We start from the raw sequence: 13,996 nt of genomic DNA, 5'->3' as shown, positions 1-13,996 counted from the left end.
CGATGCATCTGCAGCATGAACAGATATACCGCGCCGCCCGCCACAAGCCGAGCGCGAACTCATCGTGCCACGCGCCCTTCAGCCGCGTTTGCTCACCATGAGATTGAAGTGCCGGGGAGCGCACTCGTCATGAACGCCTGCCATCTGACTGTGGCGACTCGTGACATGACGTTCGACACCCATGACCCGTCACGCTTCCAGCCATCGACGACTTGGCCGAGGAACTGTGCACCCAGCCATCCCGCATTCGCAGAACAACAGTACTGCCGGTCTTCGGTATGATCAAACATCCGAGATCGGATGCCACGCCCTACAGAACCCTCAGCCACTGCCTGCTGCCGAACGCGTCGTCGCTTCGCCTGCTCGCTTGACGCGACACCGAGACGCGCATCCCGGCCTGGTTCCACGCCATTCCCCACATGCCGGATGAGCAGATGACCAGAGATCTGCGATTCGAGCCTGTTCGCCCCTGTCCACCGCCATGGCGCGGGGGTCATGTCCGCGCCACGAGTTACGCATCGCTTGCATCCGTCAGGCAGTTCACTGCCACTGTGTGACTGCCGCTGCACCATGCACGACATCGAACAACCGAGTTCCTAGGTACTGTCTGCACGCCTTCTTGATTATTGCGGCGTTGGCGACGCCACGATTCCGCTCGACAATCCGCTTGACAACGGTGCGGAATGTGAAGTGATGAAGTGCGAGTGGGAAACTGGCTGCCGAGGCTGCCGAGCAATGCCCCGCAAGTGGGGGGCCAGGCGGGGCAGGTGGGCCGGGCCACGTGTCTGAACTCATTGTGCCAAATTGTTAATTTGTTTCTCTCAAGGATGTGGTGAGCTTGGCCGGCTGGCGGCTGGATGGCCGGGATGGGCGAGGCCTCAGTTCGGAGGTATGAGCGTACATGACGTGAAGCACGTCGGTTGGGTGAGGCACCAACCCTGCTGCCACTTTCACAGAAGGAAGGCACGTCCCCACAGAACACGCCGGACGAGGGGTGCGGGCGGGAATGTGGGCGCGGAGGGCTGGGCGCTGGCCATTGCCATTGCCGGCGGCTATGGTAATGATTTTTTTCTTTTCCGCACCGCGCTCATCGTTGTTGCCTGCACGCACCGCTCTCGCTACGATCGCGACGCCTCAGCCTCGCGGACGGCAGGAGAGGAATGCATGCGTGGCGTGCGCAGTGGGCGCCGCGGCCGTGGTAATCGGTGGCGTAGCAGGAGGCCGTCGATACCTGAACACATTCACTGTACCAGATCGGGACGATCTGGAGCGGCGCGCTTCTTCCGCAGCGCCGAGGCCGGGGAGCAGCTTGCGCTGGGCGTGCTGGGAGCTTGGGGCCCGTGATCGTCGATACACATGTGTACAACCGCGTGGATCGCGGTTGTTTGAATGATCGTTCTGATCGTCCAATCCTTTCGACGCGGCGGCCGTTGATCTGTCGACGGATCAACGGCCAATACATCCCAAGTCGGGGCGGGTGGGGGTGGGGGTGGGGAGGATTCGTCTTGATCGTCCGTGTTCCCACGATTTCAAGCATCCCTGCACTACTTCGACGTGTGCTGCCGTTACGATGCAGAGCCGCCGGCGTTCGGGGAGGTGCCAGGGTTTGCCCAGAGTCGTTGGGGGGGGGGGGGAGGGGGCGTGGGGGAGGATTGGTATTTGCCACTGTTTGACCTGGATGATAGCGGACTCACTGCCCCGCCCAAGCCGTACATACCGGGTTGGAACGTGAAGGGTGGCATGGCGAGGAGGGCCTGTGGGGTAGTGCCGTCGAATCATCGAGCGGCGTCGACGAATCGCCACTCAACTCTTGAGACCTGTCGTGGCGGAATGGCAGACCTGGCGGAAAAGAACAGGGACGCGGCCAACCATGGGTTCCCTGGTGCCTCGGCCTTGGATGTGTGCTGTACAAAGGCTCGTGCGCAGGCCCTACGCCCGTACGCCCAAGATCGACATTTTCCCGCCCTGGGTCTGAAATCGTCATGTTGACTGCAATACAATCTCCTGCCCGCAGCTACCTGGCATGGGGCTGACTCTGACATCCTCTCCTGCCTACCGTGCCTCCAGCCATAGCCCCCCATTGCTCTCATTTGCCCCCACATGGTCATGGTCAGGTGGTCAGGCAGAACGCGTCGCATCGCGCCCATCGGCCATCGAGCCATCAAGCACCTGTGCGTATCAAAGATTATCTCTGTTGATCGCGCAGATGCCGGTCGCTTAGAGCTGGTGGCTCGAGGGGGGGAGGATTTGTATTGAGGTATTGGGGGGGAGATAGGAAGAGAGGGCTGCGAGTGGCGCTGGGAGCATCATTGTGCACGCAGGATGCCTCCCGGCCAAAGGCAGCGGAGGCGGCGGCCGGCGGCAGAACGCAGATATGGGCACACAAGTGACGCGGTGGCACGAGAGGAGAGGCTATAACCCAGGGCAATAGGGCAAGGATTAGTCATTCCCCAAAGAGGTTTACAATCAGGGTCGAGACACAGAAGGAGCTCTGTCAAAGAATCTCTGTGCCGCACTTGATCGCGCAATGTGAGTGGACAATTCGGCTTCCCACCAGGCTCCAGGCCCAAGGGTAAGCACCCTGATGGCCTGAGAGCTAGTGTGGCTTTTTACCCTTTGGGCGTCACATCTCACTCACTCCCTCCCTGCAGACAAGCTTTTTCATCCATAGCTATCAATCCTAATCGTAATCTGCATTTGTTTCCATTAGCAACTTGAGCAATAGAGCTCGCCATCATCCTGGTGCTACACACCAACACGCGCCTCAAACTCATTCATTCTCCCACCATCCCACTCGCACTCATCCTCTCTCTCTCTCTCTCTCTCTCTCCCTCTCTCTCTTTCTCTAGATCTCTCTCTTCATTGCCTCTCAGCCTCACTCGGCCCTGCCAGGCCTGCCAAACTCTTTCTCTCTACATTCCTCTCCTTGTTCTCCCCAAAAGTCCCCACAACCCAGACCCAGAGCTCGCAACAACCAGCCTCACCGTCACTCTCCCATCGGTAGAGACAAACTTACCGCTCCCTCGTGATCTCGTGACTTTCTTCTCGACATCCTGCAAGAAGAACGCTGTCCTCGTGACTCTGCTCTTCATCTGGTACGTATTCTACAGGTGGCTGGTCCACGCCGTCCCCCCCCCTTCGACTCCCCGCGCCATCTCGGCACCCCCAACCCCCCTCCTGTCCATATCAGTCGACAACATTTAGCTCGTCTGATCTCGTTCTCTCCACACTACTTCTGCACAACTCTTCTCCAGTCTCTCCCTACTCCTCCTCCTCCACCTCCCCCTCCCCCCCCCCCCGCTCCTTCACCTCCTCCTCCTCCTCCTCCTCCTCCTCCTCCTCCTCCTCCTCCTCCTCCTCCCCCCACACTCTCTTTACCACCACCACCACCACCACCTCCCTCTCCCGCTGAGCGGGCGGCTGACACAATGCCTTATACAGCCCCTGCTTCCCCGGTCCCCGATTTCACCTCCTCAAAACTGGCAGGCGCATACCCCACGCCCCCACCCAGCCCTCTCTTTGACGAGCTACAGCTCTCTCAACCTCAAGACTCTCAATTCTCCTCCTCGCAGTCTTCCAGGTCACCCAGGCGCACCTCTTCCCTCCCCTCCCTGCGCCCTCCCTCCCTCCCCCACCGGCCACTGCGCCGTGCCCCGTCCGCGCCCAACCTCCGCTTCTCCTCAGAGGCCTTCCGTCTCCTCACCCCGCCGGGCATTCTTGCCGTTCTCGGCGGCGCGCGTGTTCTCTGTGTCGACGCCACCAGTGTTCTCGATAGGATGCCTTACTCGCCCTCGCACGCGTTCACTACATTCTCGGCTCGCGCCATGGGCCTCGCCGAGGCGGCAGACACTGAGCGTATAGACACTCCAACTTTGGCAGAAGCAAAGCGCGTCGACACTGGTGCCCTCGACTTGCGCCGCGCGCAGTCTGAGACAGACGTTGCCACTGTCGCAGTCGCTCCACCTCCTGCGCCCGCAGCCGCAGAAAACAGCAAGCCGTCCGTCCGCTCTGTCTCCATCCCGGCTCCCATACTCGTGCATCCTCCCACCCCCACACGCGATCTCCCCCCACCAGAGACTCCGCCTCCCGTCGCACACACTACCAAGACCTATGTTCCCGACTCGGCTGCTTCGTCATCTCGCTCCTCCCCATATACCTCTCCTCGCGGATCCTCGTCTTCTGTCCCCACCACTTCCTCTCTTGGCATCACGATTCACTCCAACGTCCTACCCGAGGTTCGTTCTCCTCGCAGAACTCCCGCCGAACCTACAATGACTGTCAACAATCACCGCCGGTCCCGTCGTCCTCGTCTCTTTGGGTTCACTGGGATTGAGCACCCAACACAAGGCAGCAGCGCTGTGACATCCCCCGAGTCGTCAGTCAACACCATGGGTGCCATCCCTCGTCGCAGCACTCCCCAGCGCACTAAAAGCGACACTTCCCTTTACACTCTTGGTCATGCTAGCCAGGCCTCCAAGGAGAAGAAGGAGGCCAAGGAGCCCCAGGAGCCCATCATCCACTCGAGACCTCGTCGCGACACCGGCCTCAAGCTCGATCTCAAGGGCATTGTCCCCGAACCCGTGCACAGCACTCCCGTGTCCGCAGGCGCGATCCTCCCTCATCGCATTGTCCGCAAGAAGAGTGGCGAGGTTGTCCGTTCTGCTCTCAAACCATCTGGCCCTCTCCTCCCCAACGGCACGCCCACGCCTACCACTGACAAGGCGCGGGCCATGTGGGAATCGAGATCCTGCCCAACTACACCCAGCTGCCCCAAGTATGTCCATTTCGATAGCCAGTTGGAGCGGGTCAAGCTCTTCCTTCAGGACCAGAAGCCACAGGTTGTATCGCGCCAAGGATCGCCCGACTACTCGGACCAAGAGTCAGAGGAGGAGAGGGAGATTGAAAAGGTCCTCGAGATCAAGCTACCTAATTTCCCGACATCGCACCCCTTCGAGTCGGACATGTATCTCGAGTCCCTCTTCCTCAACGACAACCGCGATGCACTTCGCGGTGTTGTTGTGGTTCGTAACTACTCCTTCCAGAAGTGGGTTGCCGTGCGCTTCACCTTCGACTGGTGGCAAACCACTTCCGAGGTCTCGGCGTCCTATCAGGACAGCATTCGCGGCGGCACCTTTGACCGCTTCACCTTCAACATCAAGCTTAGTGACATTCTCGAGCGGATTGAGGAGAAGACTCTCTTCCTTTGCGTGCGCTACAACACGGACGGCCGAGAACTTTGGGATTCCAATGGCGGCGAGAACTACCAGGTTCTCTTTGAGCGCAAGACCCGGATGACGCCTCGATACGGACCCAAGCGTACCAAGAATATGCCCAAGAGCCGCAATGCCAACGCCTGGAGCACCACCTCCGCCCAGACCGATGGAATGGCCGACCTCCGCGCGAGACTCAACCGTCTTACCGCCGAGGATGCCGCCCTCACCGCCCCCATTCCTCGTTCCTCGAAGCCTCGCTTCTCGTCCCCTGCGCGCGGCGGCTCCCCTCACGTGTCGCCTCGCAAGCCGCGCTCATCTGGGCCCGCCACGCCCGACGCCGTCGAGCTCCCCCCCGACCTCGGCAACCGCTACGACTTTGGCTCCGCTCTCAAGTCGAGCCTCAAGCTCTCCCCGACAATGCGCGGTCGCGAGCTGCAGCCTGAGCGTCACGGCTCTGGTGACTTTTACTCGCCGCGTCCGGCTTTCCTCCTCGGTACCGGCCCATCCTCTCCTCTCGCAGGTCTTCCTCGATCGCCGCTGTCCTCTAGCGACTCTCCCTCCTCGCCCGCCTCTCCTCTTCCCTTCACCGGCGTCGTGTCCCCTCTTGCCGGACCGGGCACCACTCTTCCCGCCCTCGGCAGCGGACACTCTTCGTCCACGTCCTCCCTATCTTCGGTCAACAGTATCATGGCAACCCCTGCGGATTCTCCGGCTTCCACTCGCTCCAAGGTCGTCGTTGAGCCGCCCCAGGAGTCGCCATCGCCGTCGCCCTCACCGTTGTCGTCGACTGATTCTCCACTATCCCCGCTTGATGTTCTGCCATGGATGAAGTCTGGGGACGAGGATATGTCGCGCTCATCTTACTCGACCTTTATCGAGCAGTTCTGCTGGGGCGGCGCCTCTGCCACGCCCACGCCCGAGACGACGACCTCGGACACAGCCGACATTCGCCGAATTCACTCGACATCTTCGCTCGACTACTTTGGATCAGCCGCGGCGCCGGATCTTACGCCTCGCGCTTTTACCCCCACCGCCGGTCTCAGTCGCAGCACGAGTGCGACGGAGGTTTCGAGCAGCACCGCTACACCCCTCCACTCGCGCGCATCTCCCCCGACGCGTGCGGACCTCGAGCACGTCGACAGTGCAATTCGCTCTCTCTCGAGCTCGCTTCAGAGCACTCCCGTCGAAGGGTCGCCTGTCCTTGGCGCTGCTGCCATGACCCGCATTCCAAGCGGCAACACCGTGCTCGCTCTTTAAACTGTCACGCATATGAGTCGTGCATCAACACTAGGCGCCTCCACGGACGCTTCTTTAAACCGCCTCACCATACCTCTCTCTACGCCCTGCATTCATTGCGGCCTGTCATACCCCCTCTCCCCACCGCCATTCCTCCACTCCTCTCAACAGTTCGGAGAAGGTTGTATTTGCTAGTCTTTACGCACGAGGAGTGCGTTGTCTCCACCATCACCTACCATATCAACGGTCTCTCACCTCCATAGAGTGCTCATATGCATACCAATCATTCGGGAAAAGTCCGTCCGGTGAGCTTGCAGGATTGGAGGGAATGAACTAGCCGGAATAGTTCCATTAGACCACATGGTAACACGGCCTGAAAGCACATACATACGCGTGAGGGCCTTTGAATCGGAGGCGGTGTGACCTCCCTCTCAAGACATCAAGACAGGTAGTAGTGGTCTGACTGAAGCGCACTCGACGCTCGTGCTCCCAGAGTCCAAAGGCCGCGCGAGAGGATCAGATTCTGGGGTCGAGACGGAGACGTCAGATGAAGCGCGACGTCACTGGAACACGTCGTGGAAGACGGAAGACGCAAGCCACCAAAGTATGATTGGTGACGTCTGCGCTTCTTCTGGTTGAAGACGAGGTGCGTGGTGTCCGACGGCCGGCTGCTTGGCCGACTTGGCACAGCTGGAGCAAGCTGTGGAGTCTCCACGCCTCTTGTGCCTGTCCCAAGCCCTATTCCACCCCGTCCCGCTGCAGCGCCTTGTCTCGCTTTAGTGTTCCCCTCAGCCTCGACCTCGAAAAGCGTTATGCATGCGTTTGCGGTCCATGCATCGGGTCGTCGAAGAGGGGCGTAGGTTGTCGCGGTCAGTGTGAGCAAACTGCATTGTTAATTGTTGAGGGAGGTAGAAGAATGAATATCGGAAGCTGTGGAAGTGCCCTTATAATCAGGCTGGCTCCGGAGTGGCAGAAGGGCAGCGAGCGTCCTGGTGGGCCAGTTGGGCCAGGACCACGTCTTCCGCCCATGATCCTGTGAAGCGTGTCTTGATCCCGCGACCATGCAACTCGCAACTCGTCTCTTCTTTCAACTCCACTACTACTCTCTCTCTCCATCTAGTCTCTCCCATTCTTGTTCTCTCGCATCTACTCCGTCCCTCCCTAATCCCATCTCCTCCCCTTCCCATCAACCCCCTCTCCGCTCGGCCGGTCAATTCACGCAGGTATAATCACGCGTTAGTCGACTCCTCGTAATCCCTCAACGACAACCCCTCCTTCCTCGTCCTCCGTTCAACCCTCCTCTTTCATCTTCAACACCCATACTCCCACTCTCTCTCTTCTCCTCTCCTCTATCCCCTCTTCCACTTCAAGGACTCGATTTGCATCTCTTCCGCCCAATCACGCTCGTCGCCTCCTCCTCGAGCTTTGCAATACCCCGCTTTGCACACTTTGACGACTCCCACATTAGCATTTGCCTTACGACACCCCACGCATGAGCGGCCAACAGCACCTCCGCGACCTCGACGGCCGGACGCCTCCGCCGGCGCCCAGCGCCGCATATGGCAAGCGGTAAGTTCAAGCAGGTGCTTCTGTGGCCGGCCAAGACGCCCTCTCGCTCGCCTCTGGCGAGCAGCAGAAGCGGGCCGAGGTCGTAACTCCCTGGAGACATATGAGCCGCTATCCCGAGGTGGAAGGCTTTCAGACGGGCGTTGCATGCTCTACGGTCTACGTGCCGTGCGACAGATGCTGACGTGCAGTGCGCGCGAGCTCATTCAAGACGCGACGGGGATGGCCTTGCCCCCACTTGGCGACATGCCGAAGGGCCGTCCGCGTGCTGGGTGAGTTGCCTTTTGGGTGCCGAAAGAATCGAGTGCTCACGCCTCCTTCCTCCCTCCACCCGGTGCCGATCCATCTCATCCCCCCCCCCCCCCCCCCCTTCTGGCCCCTCTTGCTCCCTCCGCTCGATCCGCTCGCACCCCGTTCAATCTCTGATCCACACTCATCTCCGTTTCACTCGCAACTCCCCACATATACTCGTACGCCCTGTCCCGACTGCGCATTCTCATCCTCCCTTCTCGACATCGCCACTCTACACTGCTCCTCACTCTCTCGTTCTCTTTCCAGCACGCTCCCTTCGTCGTTCCAAGAGGCTCGCGTGGACGACGACTACCACGACGACCATAACCCGCCAGAGGCAGAAGCTCAACCCAGGCGCACCTCGGCCTTGTCACCAGCCTTCAATCCCAGGCCGCAGCTTCGCCACGCAAATAGTTCAGCACCTGCGCTCGAGCACGAGCACGTACGACCTCGTTCTGGCTCGGCATCGTCTGTGAGCAACGCCTTTGCGTCATCTCCATTCTCCAACGCCTGGTTGGCCAATCCCGGCCCCGCAGGTCGCTCTCCCCTTGGCCGTCCCGAGGGCCGTGAAGAGGTCTACTCGCCTGACAGCGCGAACAACGACGACCTTAACTTTAGCACACTCGACTACCTTGGGCTTGCCGACGGCACAGCTGACCTTGCTCCCGCCAGCATGTCTGATCTGCGCAACCAGCAGCGCCGCGCGATAGACGCCCACGGCCCCGCTTCACGTATCCGTGCCAGCACCGTGTCTAACGTCAACCGCCCCTTCCGTGCCTCAGTCACGCAGACGTTTGACGACCAGACTCCCGACGCTATGCTCGCCCAGGCGCTCGACCAGGTCTCGCTATACGATGGCCTGCTCCCCGCCGCGCAGATCGGCAGCAGCCTTTACCCTTCGCCATCCCTTCTTCACCCCAACTCTGGCGGTGGCGGGCGCGAGACCAACCGTCCGAGGGCGACGACGATCGGCACCCTTGAGAACCCACTCACCCGAGGCAACCGCGGTTTCCTGTCCAGCATTCCGCAGTCGCCCTTGCAAGCCGAGTACAGCTCGATGTATCTCGACAATCGCTACGGATACCCTCCTCGTTCACGGTCTGATCGTGACCTGACTCGAAGCCGTGAAGCCCGTCGTGATGGTGGTCGCCTGTCAATTTCGTCCACGACAAGTCGCACCGGTACCCCAGACAATGCTGGGACGAGCACCCCTCAGGTCCCGACACGTTCGCTTTGGATCGGCAACCTGGACGTGAATGCCACGAGCGAGTCGCTGCTCAAGGTGTTTGCGCCTTACGGTGCCATCGAGAGTCTCCGCATGCTCCCAGAGAAGACATGTGCCTTTGTCAATTTTATGGACAAGGCCGACGCTATCCGCGCGCGCGACGACGTCCTCAACAGGCTTGGTGGACAGGTTTCCGAGCTGTCCGAGACGGCGCCTGTGCGAATTGGCTTTGGCAAGATTGACTCTGCTCCTACCGGTCCATCGACGTCGACGGTCGCTCCTCCCCCACCGGGTCTCGTGTTCACCAATGGCTCCATCACGATTACCCAGCAGCCGCCTCTCAACGTCGATGGCGCCAACAATGGTGACCAGAGCACGCTGCCCACGCGTGCGCTGTGGATTGGCAGCATCCCCAACACGACTTCTTCTGCGACGCTTCTACAGATCTTCTCGCCCTTTGGTCCCGTTGAGTCGTCGCGCGTGCTTACACACAAGTCGTGTGGCTTCGTCAACTTTGAGCGCCTGGACTCAGCGATCTCGGCCCGCAACGCCTTGAACGGGCGCGATATCCTGGGCTCAGATGTGGGCCCAATCCGCATTGGCTTTGCACGCGTGCCTACCAAGTCTCCAGTCATCGGTGGACCCGAAGATGAAACGAACTCGCCGCAGAAACTCGGTGAGGGATTGCAGACAGTCCGCGGCGCCACCGCGGTCACGACTGAGCAGCAGCTGTCGGCTGAGGGCGGTGGTGTGGAGAATTACCGCTCCCAGCTGGTCCTCGACCTCGTGAAGGCCGGTGTTCACGAGCAGGTTCTCGAACGTGGTCTTGCGCAGGATGGCGCTGTCAGCGAGCAGCAGATGATCATGCAGGTTCTCAGCGGCGGACGTCGCGAGGAGGAGAAGGACGTGCGCGCTGCCGCAGATGTCCGCCCACCTGTCACCTACTACACCACGATTCCAGTCATCGGCGACCGCCAGAACATGCGCCGTTTCGATGTCGCCAAGCTTCGCGACATGCGTAAGCGCCTTGACTCGGGCAATGCGTCACAGGAGGAAGTCGACAGTATCACGCACGAGCTCATGGATGACTGCGCCGACCTTTCGTCTGACTACATAGGCAACACAATCATCCAAAAGCTGTTCGAGAGAGCTGCGCCTCAGCTGCGCAAGGCCATGCTCGAGCGTATCGCGCCCCACCTCGCCGTCATTGGCATCCACAAGAACGGTACTTGGGCCGCGCAAAAGATCATCGAGTGTGCCAACACGGATGAGGAAAGGTCGCTCATCACCGTCAACATTCGTCCTTTCGCGCCACCTCTTATGTGTGACTCCCTTGGCAATTACGTGTGCGCGGGCACGCTCCGGTTCGGCGCACCGTACAACGAGTACGTATTCGACGCCATGATCGACCGCATGTGGGACATTGCGCAGAATCGCTTTGGTGCACGCTGCATGCGCACCTGCCTTGAGTCTCCGCACACCCCGCTGTATCAGAAGAAGCGCATCGCCACAAGCATCATTCTCAATTCGATCCCTCTCGCCACCAACCCTAACGGCGCGCTGCTTCTCACGTGGCTTGTGGAGCAGTCTGGTCTGCCTGGCCGGTATGGTCTTCTTGCAAACCGCTTTGCGCCTCACGTTGCGCACCTGTGCACACACAAGCTTGCCTCGTTGACTGTGCTGCGAATTGTGAACCAGACCGCGGAGCCTGCTGCAGCGCACACTCTGCTGTCTACCATTTTCCACTCGCCGGGCGACATGATTCTCTCGGAGATTCTCTGCGATGCGTCAAACGGGTCTCAGGTTATTGCCAAGATTTTGGCCGTCAACTCCATTCCGGCCGAAGACAAGCCTGGACTGCTCAACGCTGTGCGCCGAGTCTTGCCCAACATCAAGGCTGCCAACTCGCCACCGTACCGGCGTCTTCTTGAGGAGGCCGGTCTCCCCGTCCCCGCTGGCCCGACGTACCCGCGGCCCCAGCACATCCCCTGGCAGCAGTCGTTCGGTGTGCCGTATGGACAGCCAATGATGGCTAATCCTGGTTTCCCGCAGCCCCTCGGCGGTGGTCTCACGCCATTGCTCGTGCCGCAGAATATGTCGTTGGGTCAGGCGCTGCGTGGCGGTAGCAGCCCCACGGCGAACGGTACGCCGCGAACGCCGCAACAGGGTGCCCGTGGCCGCATGAGTCCCGTGAGCCAGATGATGAGCCCCGGCAGTGACCCCTTCAACCCCGTAAGCCTACTAGTATCAAGCATCTCGCTGACACCAGTTCGCGTCGCCTTCGATCGACCTGCCGTATGTGGGTTCAAACATGCCTATGCGCGTCGGCAACAACATGGCGATGCAGCAGGGCTTTGAGGCGCAGCCCAACGTGGGAGGCCTCGGCATCCTCCCGCAGCAAGGCTATTATCAGCAGGGCGGGGTGAGTCTAGTCTCAGAATGTATGACCGAGCTGACAGCAGACGGGCATGTACGCGCAATCGGGATTCCAGTGATGTGTGTACGCTACGGTGAGACGCTAAAGTAGAAGTCAAAGGGAGCAAATTGGCGATGTGGCAGCGTGTAGATGCACACACGGGGGGAGCGGAGAGCATAGACAGAAAACAACGGAAGTATAACATCCATCTGCATCGGCATGCATCTGTACAGTGTGACCCTGCTGCGCGATTGCGCGCAGGCCATAGTGCGGGTGTCTCAGCAACGGAGAGAGTTGGAGTCACCTCTCGAGCTTACATGCGAAACTCACAGCACGACCAGCGAGGCCGCACTTGGAATCTTGGCAGCGCACCATCGGCAAAGGCAATTATCCCGGGCATGAGCCTGTTGCACGGCAACAGATGTAACGGCGATCGACTGACGTCCCAGAGACGTCACAGCTCGCTTGCCAGCGGCGGCACTCCAGGAAACGGGCAGAGATTGCACCCGTCCGGTTCTTCATGCACGCATGACCCCCTCCACATGCCCCACACTGTGAGTTCGCTGATCGCTCCTCACGATCTCACGACGATCACGACGTGTCGATGAAGCACGTCGCCATCTCGGCCAGATCGGCATGTCTGGCAACGAGCTCAGACAAAACCAAGATCTAGAGAGATCAAGCCCGTGCCTCGCCACGCCACGCGCTGTTGATCTTATCCGCTCCGTTCGCACAATCCCACAGATTGCGTCACTATGCGCTCCCTCCTCTCTCGCTATCATTCACGCTTGCATCACAAACAATCCAGAGAAGCGGCGCAGAAATTGCGCGCATGGGGTACTTGGTCGCGCGGGTGCTGGTGCCCATATGCCCGCGCCAGTAAAGGGGGAAGCGAATAGGAAGGGTGGTATACGACACACACGCGCTCCGAGACATGTAGAGAAACGAGAGATGCTGTAGGGAGGAAGAAGGGAAACTGCGGAAGTTTGATACGCGTGATGGCGTTCGCGCTCGCCGACGGGAGGGGGTGCTTAGAGCACGAGGCATTTGCCCTTCTTCTTCTTGCGTTAGAGAATACGGCACTTGCGCTTCGGAGCCTTCCGTATTAGACAACACGGAAGCCCCCCAACTCACCTTGATGGCCGGTGGTTCGAGAGCCGCAACGATGGCCTGGGCGTCAGCTTACGAAAAGCGGTGCTGGGCGCGCTCGGGGCGCCATTCGTAAACTCACCTCATCGAAGACGTTCTTCAGGCCACGCTGCGTCAAAGCGGAGCACTCAACGTACTTGACAGCGTTGAGATCCTTGGCGAGGCGCTCGCCCTGCTCGGTTGTGATAGGACGCTGCTTTTGCCGCGCGAGCTTGTCGAGGTGTCCCTGGTCGTCGCGGAGATCGACCTGGGTTCCAACAATGAGGCAGGGCACGCCGGGGCAGTGGTGATGGACCTCGGGGAACCATTTCTCCTTGACGTTTTCAAACGATGCGGGCGAGGTCACGCTGAAGCACACGAGGAAGACGTCGGTTTGAGGGTAGGAAAGGGGTCGCAGACGGTCGTAGTCCTCCTGTCCGGCCGTGTCGAACAGACCCAAAGTGTACGGGTCCTCTCCGATCATAACCGTCACGGCGTCTACGCGGTGAGTTCTGTTCACACTGTTGAATTCTTACAATTATCGAAGACGGTGGGAACATACTCTGATGGGAACTTGTTGGTCGTATACGAGATGAGAAGACAGGTTCTAAATGTCAGCTCTGGGACAGACGAAGGGATAGGCCGGTGGGAACTCACTTGCCGACGGCACCGTCACCGACAACGACGCATTTGATGGTCTGCATGGCGGCTGATAGGGTCAGCGGGGACTCGCGTGGAAGGGGTGAAGCAAGATGGGGTCCGTGACAGCGCAAGGGTGGGTGGGGTGAGGAGGAAGGGGTGAGGAAGTGACAAGTGAGCTCGCATGAAACGGCGCCAACATGTCCGCGTGGATCACCATGGACACTGCGCGCAGGCGTTACGCAGCACGTGCCGTGATATGCCGGAGGTACTCTAGCGTTC

At 60.0% G+C, this 13,996-nt stretch overlaps 5 protein-coding genes across 5 annotated transcripts; 3 read left to right on the top strand and 2 right to left on the bottom strand.

The window, feature by feature from the left end:
* Positions 1-92: 92 nt before the first annotated feature.
* COLE_06625 (uncharacterized protein) lies at positions 93-581 on the bottom strand (the record flags this gene model as incomplete). Its single annotated transcript, XM_018419932.2, has 1 exon — positions 93-581. The coding sequence occupies one exon, from the start codon at positions 579-581 to the stop codon at positions 93-95; it is 489 nt and encodes a 162-aa protein (XP_018275668.2).
* Positions 582-891: 310 nt separating this feature from the next.
* On the top strand, positions 892-1,344 carry COLE_06624 (uncharacterized protein; the record flags this gene model as incomplete). Its single annotated transcript, XM_018419931.2, has 1 exon — positions 892-1,344. One exon carries the CDS (start codon positions 892-894, stop codon positions 1,342-1,344), a length of 453 nt encoding a protein of 150 aa, XP_018275669.1.
* A 2,432-nt stretch (positions 1,345-3,776) lies between these two features.
* On the top strand, positions 3,777-6,470 carry COLE_06623 (uncharacterized protein; the record flags this gene model as incomplete). The annotated part of the gene is made up of 1 exon (XM_018423065.2): positions 3,777-6,470. The coding sequence occupies one exon, from the start codon at positions 3,777-3,779 to the stop codon at positions 6,468-6,470; it is 2,694 nt and encodes an 897-aa protein (XP_018279071.1).
* A 1,471-nt stretch (positions 6,471-7,941) lies between these two features.
* COLE_06622 (uncharacterized protein) lies at positions 7,942-12,026 on the top strand (the record flags this gene model as incomplete). The annotated part of the gene is made up of 6 exons (XM_018427416.2): positions 7,942-8,018; positions 8,207-8,287; positions 8,574-10,224; positions 10,261-11,763; positions 11,801-11,953; positions 11,994-12,026. 6 exons carry the CDS (start codon positions 7,942-7,944, stop codon positions 12,024-12,026), a joined length of 3,498 nt encoding a protein of 1,165 aa, XP_018279072.1.
* Positions 12,027-13,014: 988 nt separating this feature from the next.
* Positions 13,015-13,779, bottom strand: COLE_06621 (uncharacterized protein; the record flags this gene model as incomplete). The annotated part of the gene is made up of 5 exons (XM_018424793.1): positions 13,015-13,044; positions 13,082-13,117; positions 13,179-13,573; positions 13,612-13,682; positions 13,733-13,779. The coding sequence occupies 5 exons, from the start codon at positions 13,777-13,779 to the stop codon at positions 13,015-13,017; spliced, it is 579 nt and encodes a 192-aa protein (XP_018279073.1).
* Positions 13,780-13,996: the final 217 nt, after the last annotated feature.

This window comes from Cutaneotrichosporon oleaginosum (assembly GCF_008065305.1).
Source record: "Cutaneotrichosporon oleaginosum strain ATCC 20508 chromosome Unknown ATCC20508_contig06, whole genome shotgun sequence".
Lineage (NCBI taxonomy): Eukaryota > Fungi > Basidiomycota > Tremellomycetes > Trichosporonales > Trichosporonaceae > Cutaneotrichosporon > Cutaneotrichosporon oleaginosum.
This window is presented reverse-complemented; position numbering and strand designations above follow the sequence as displayed.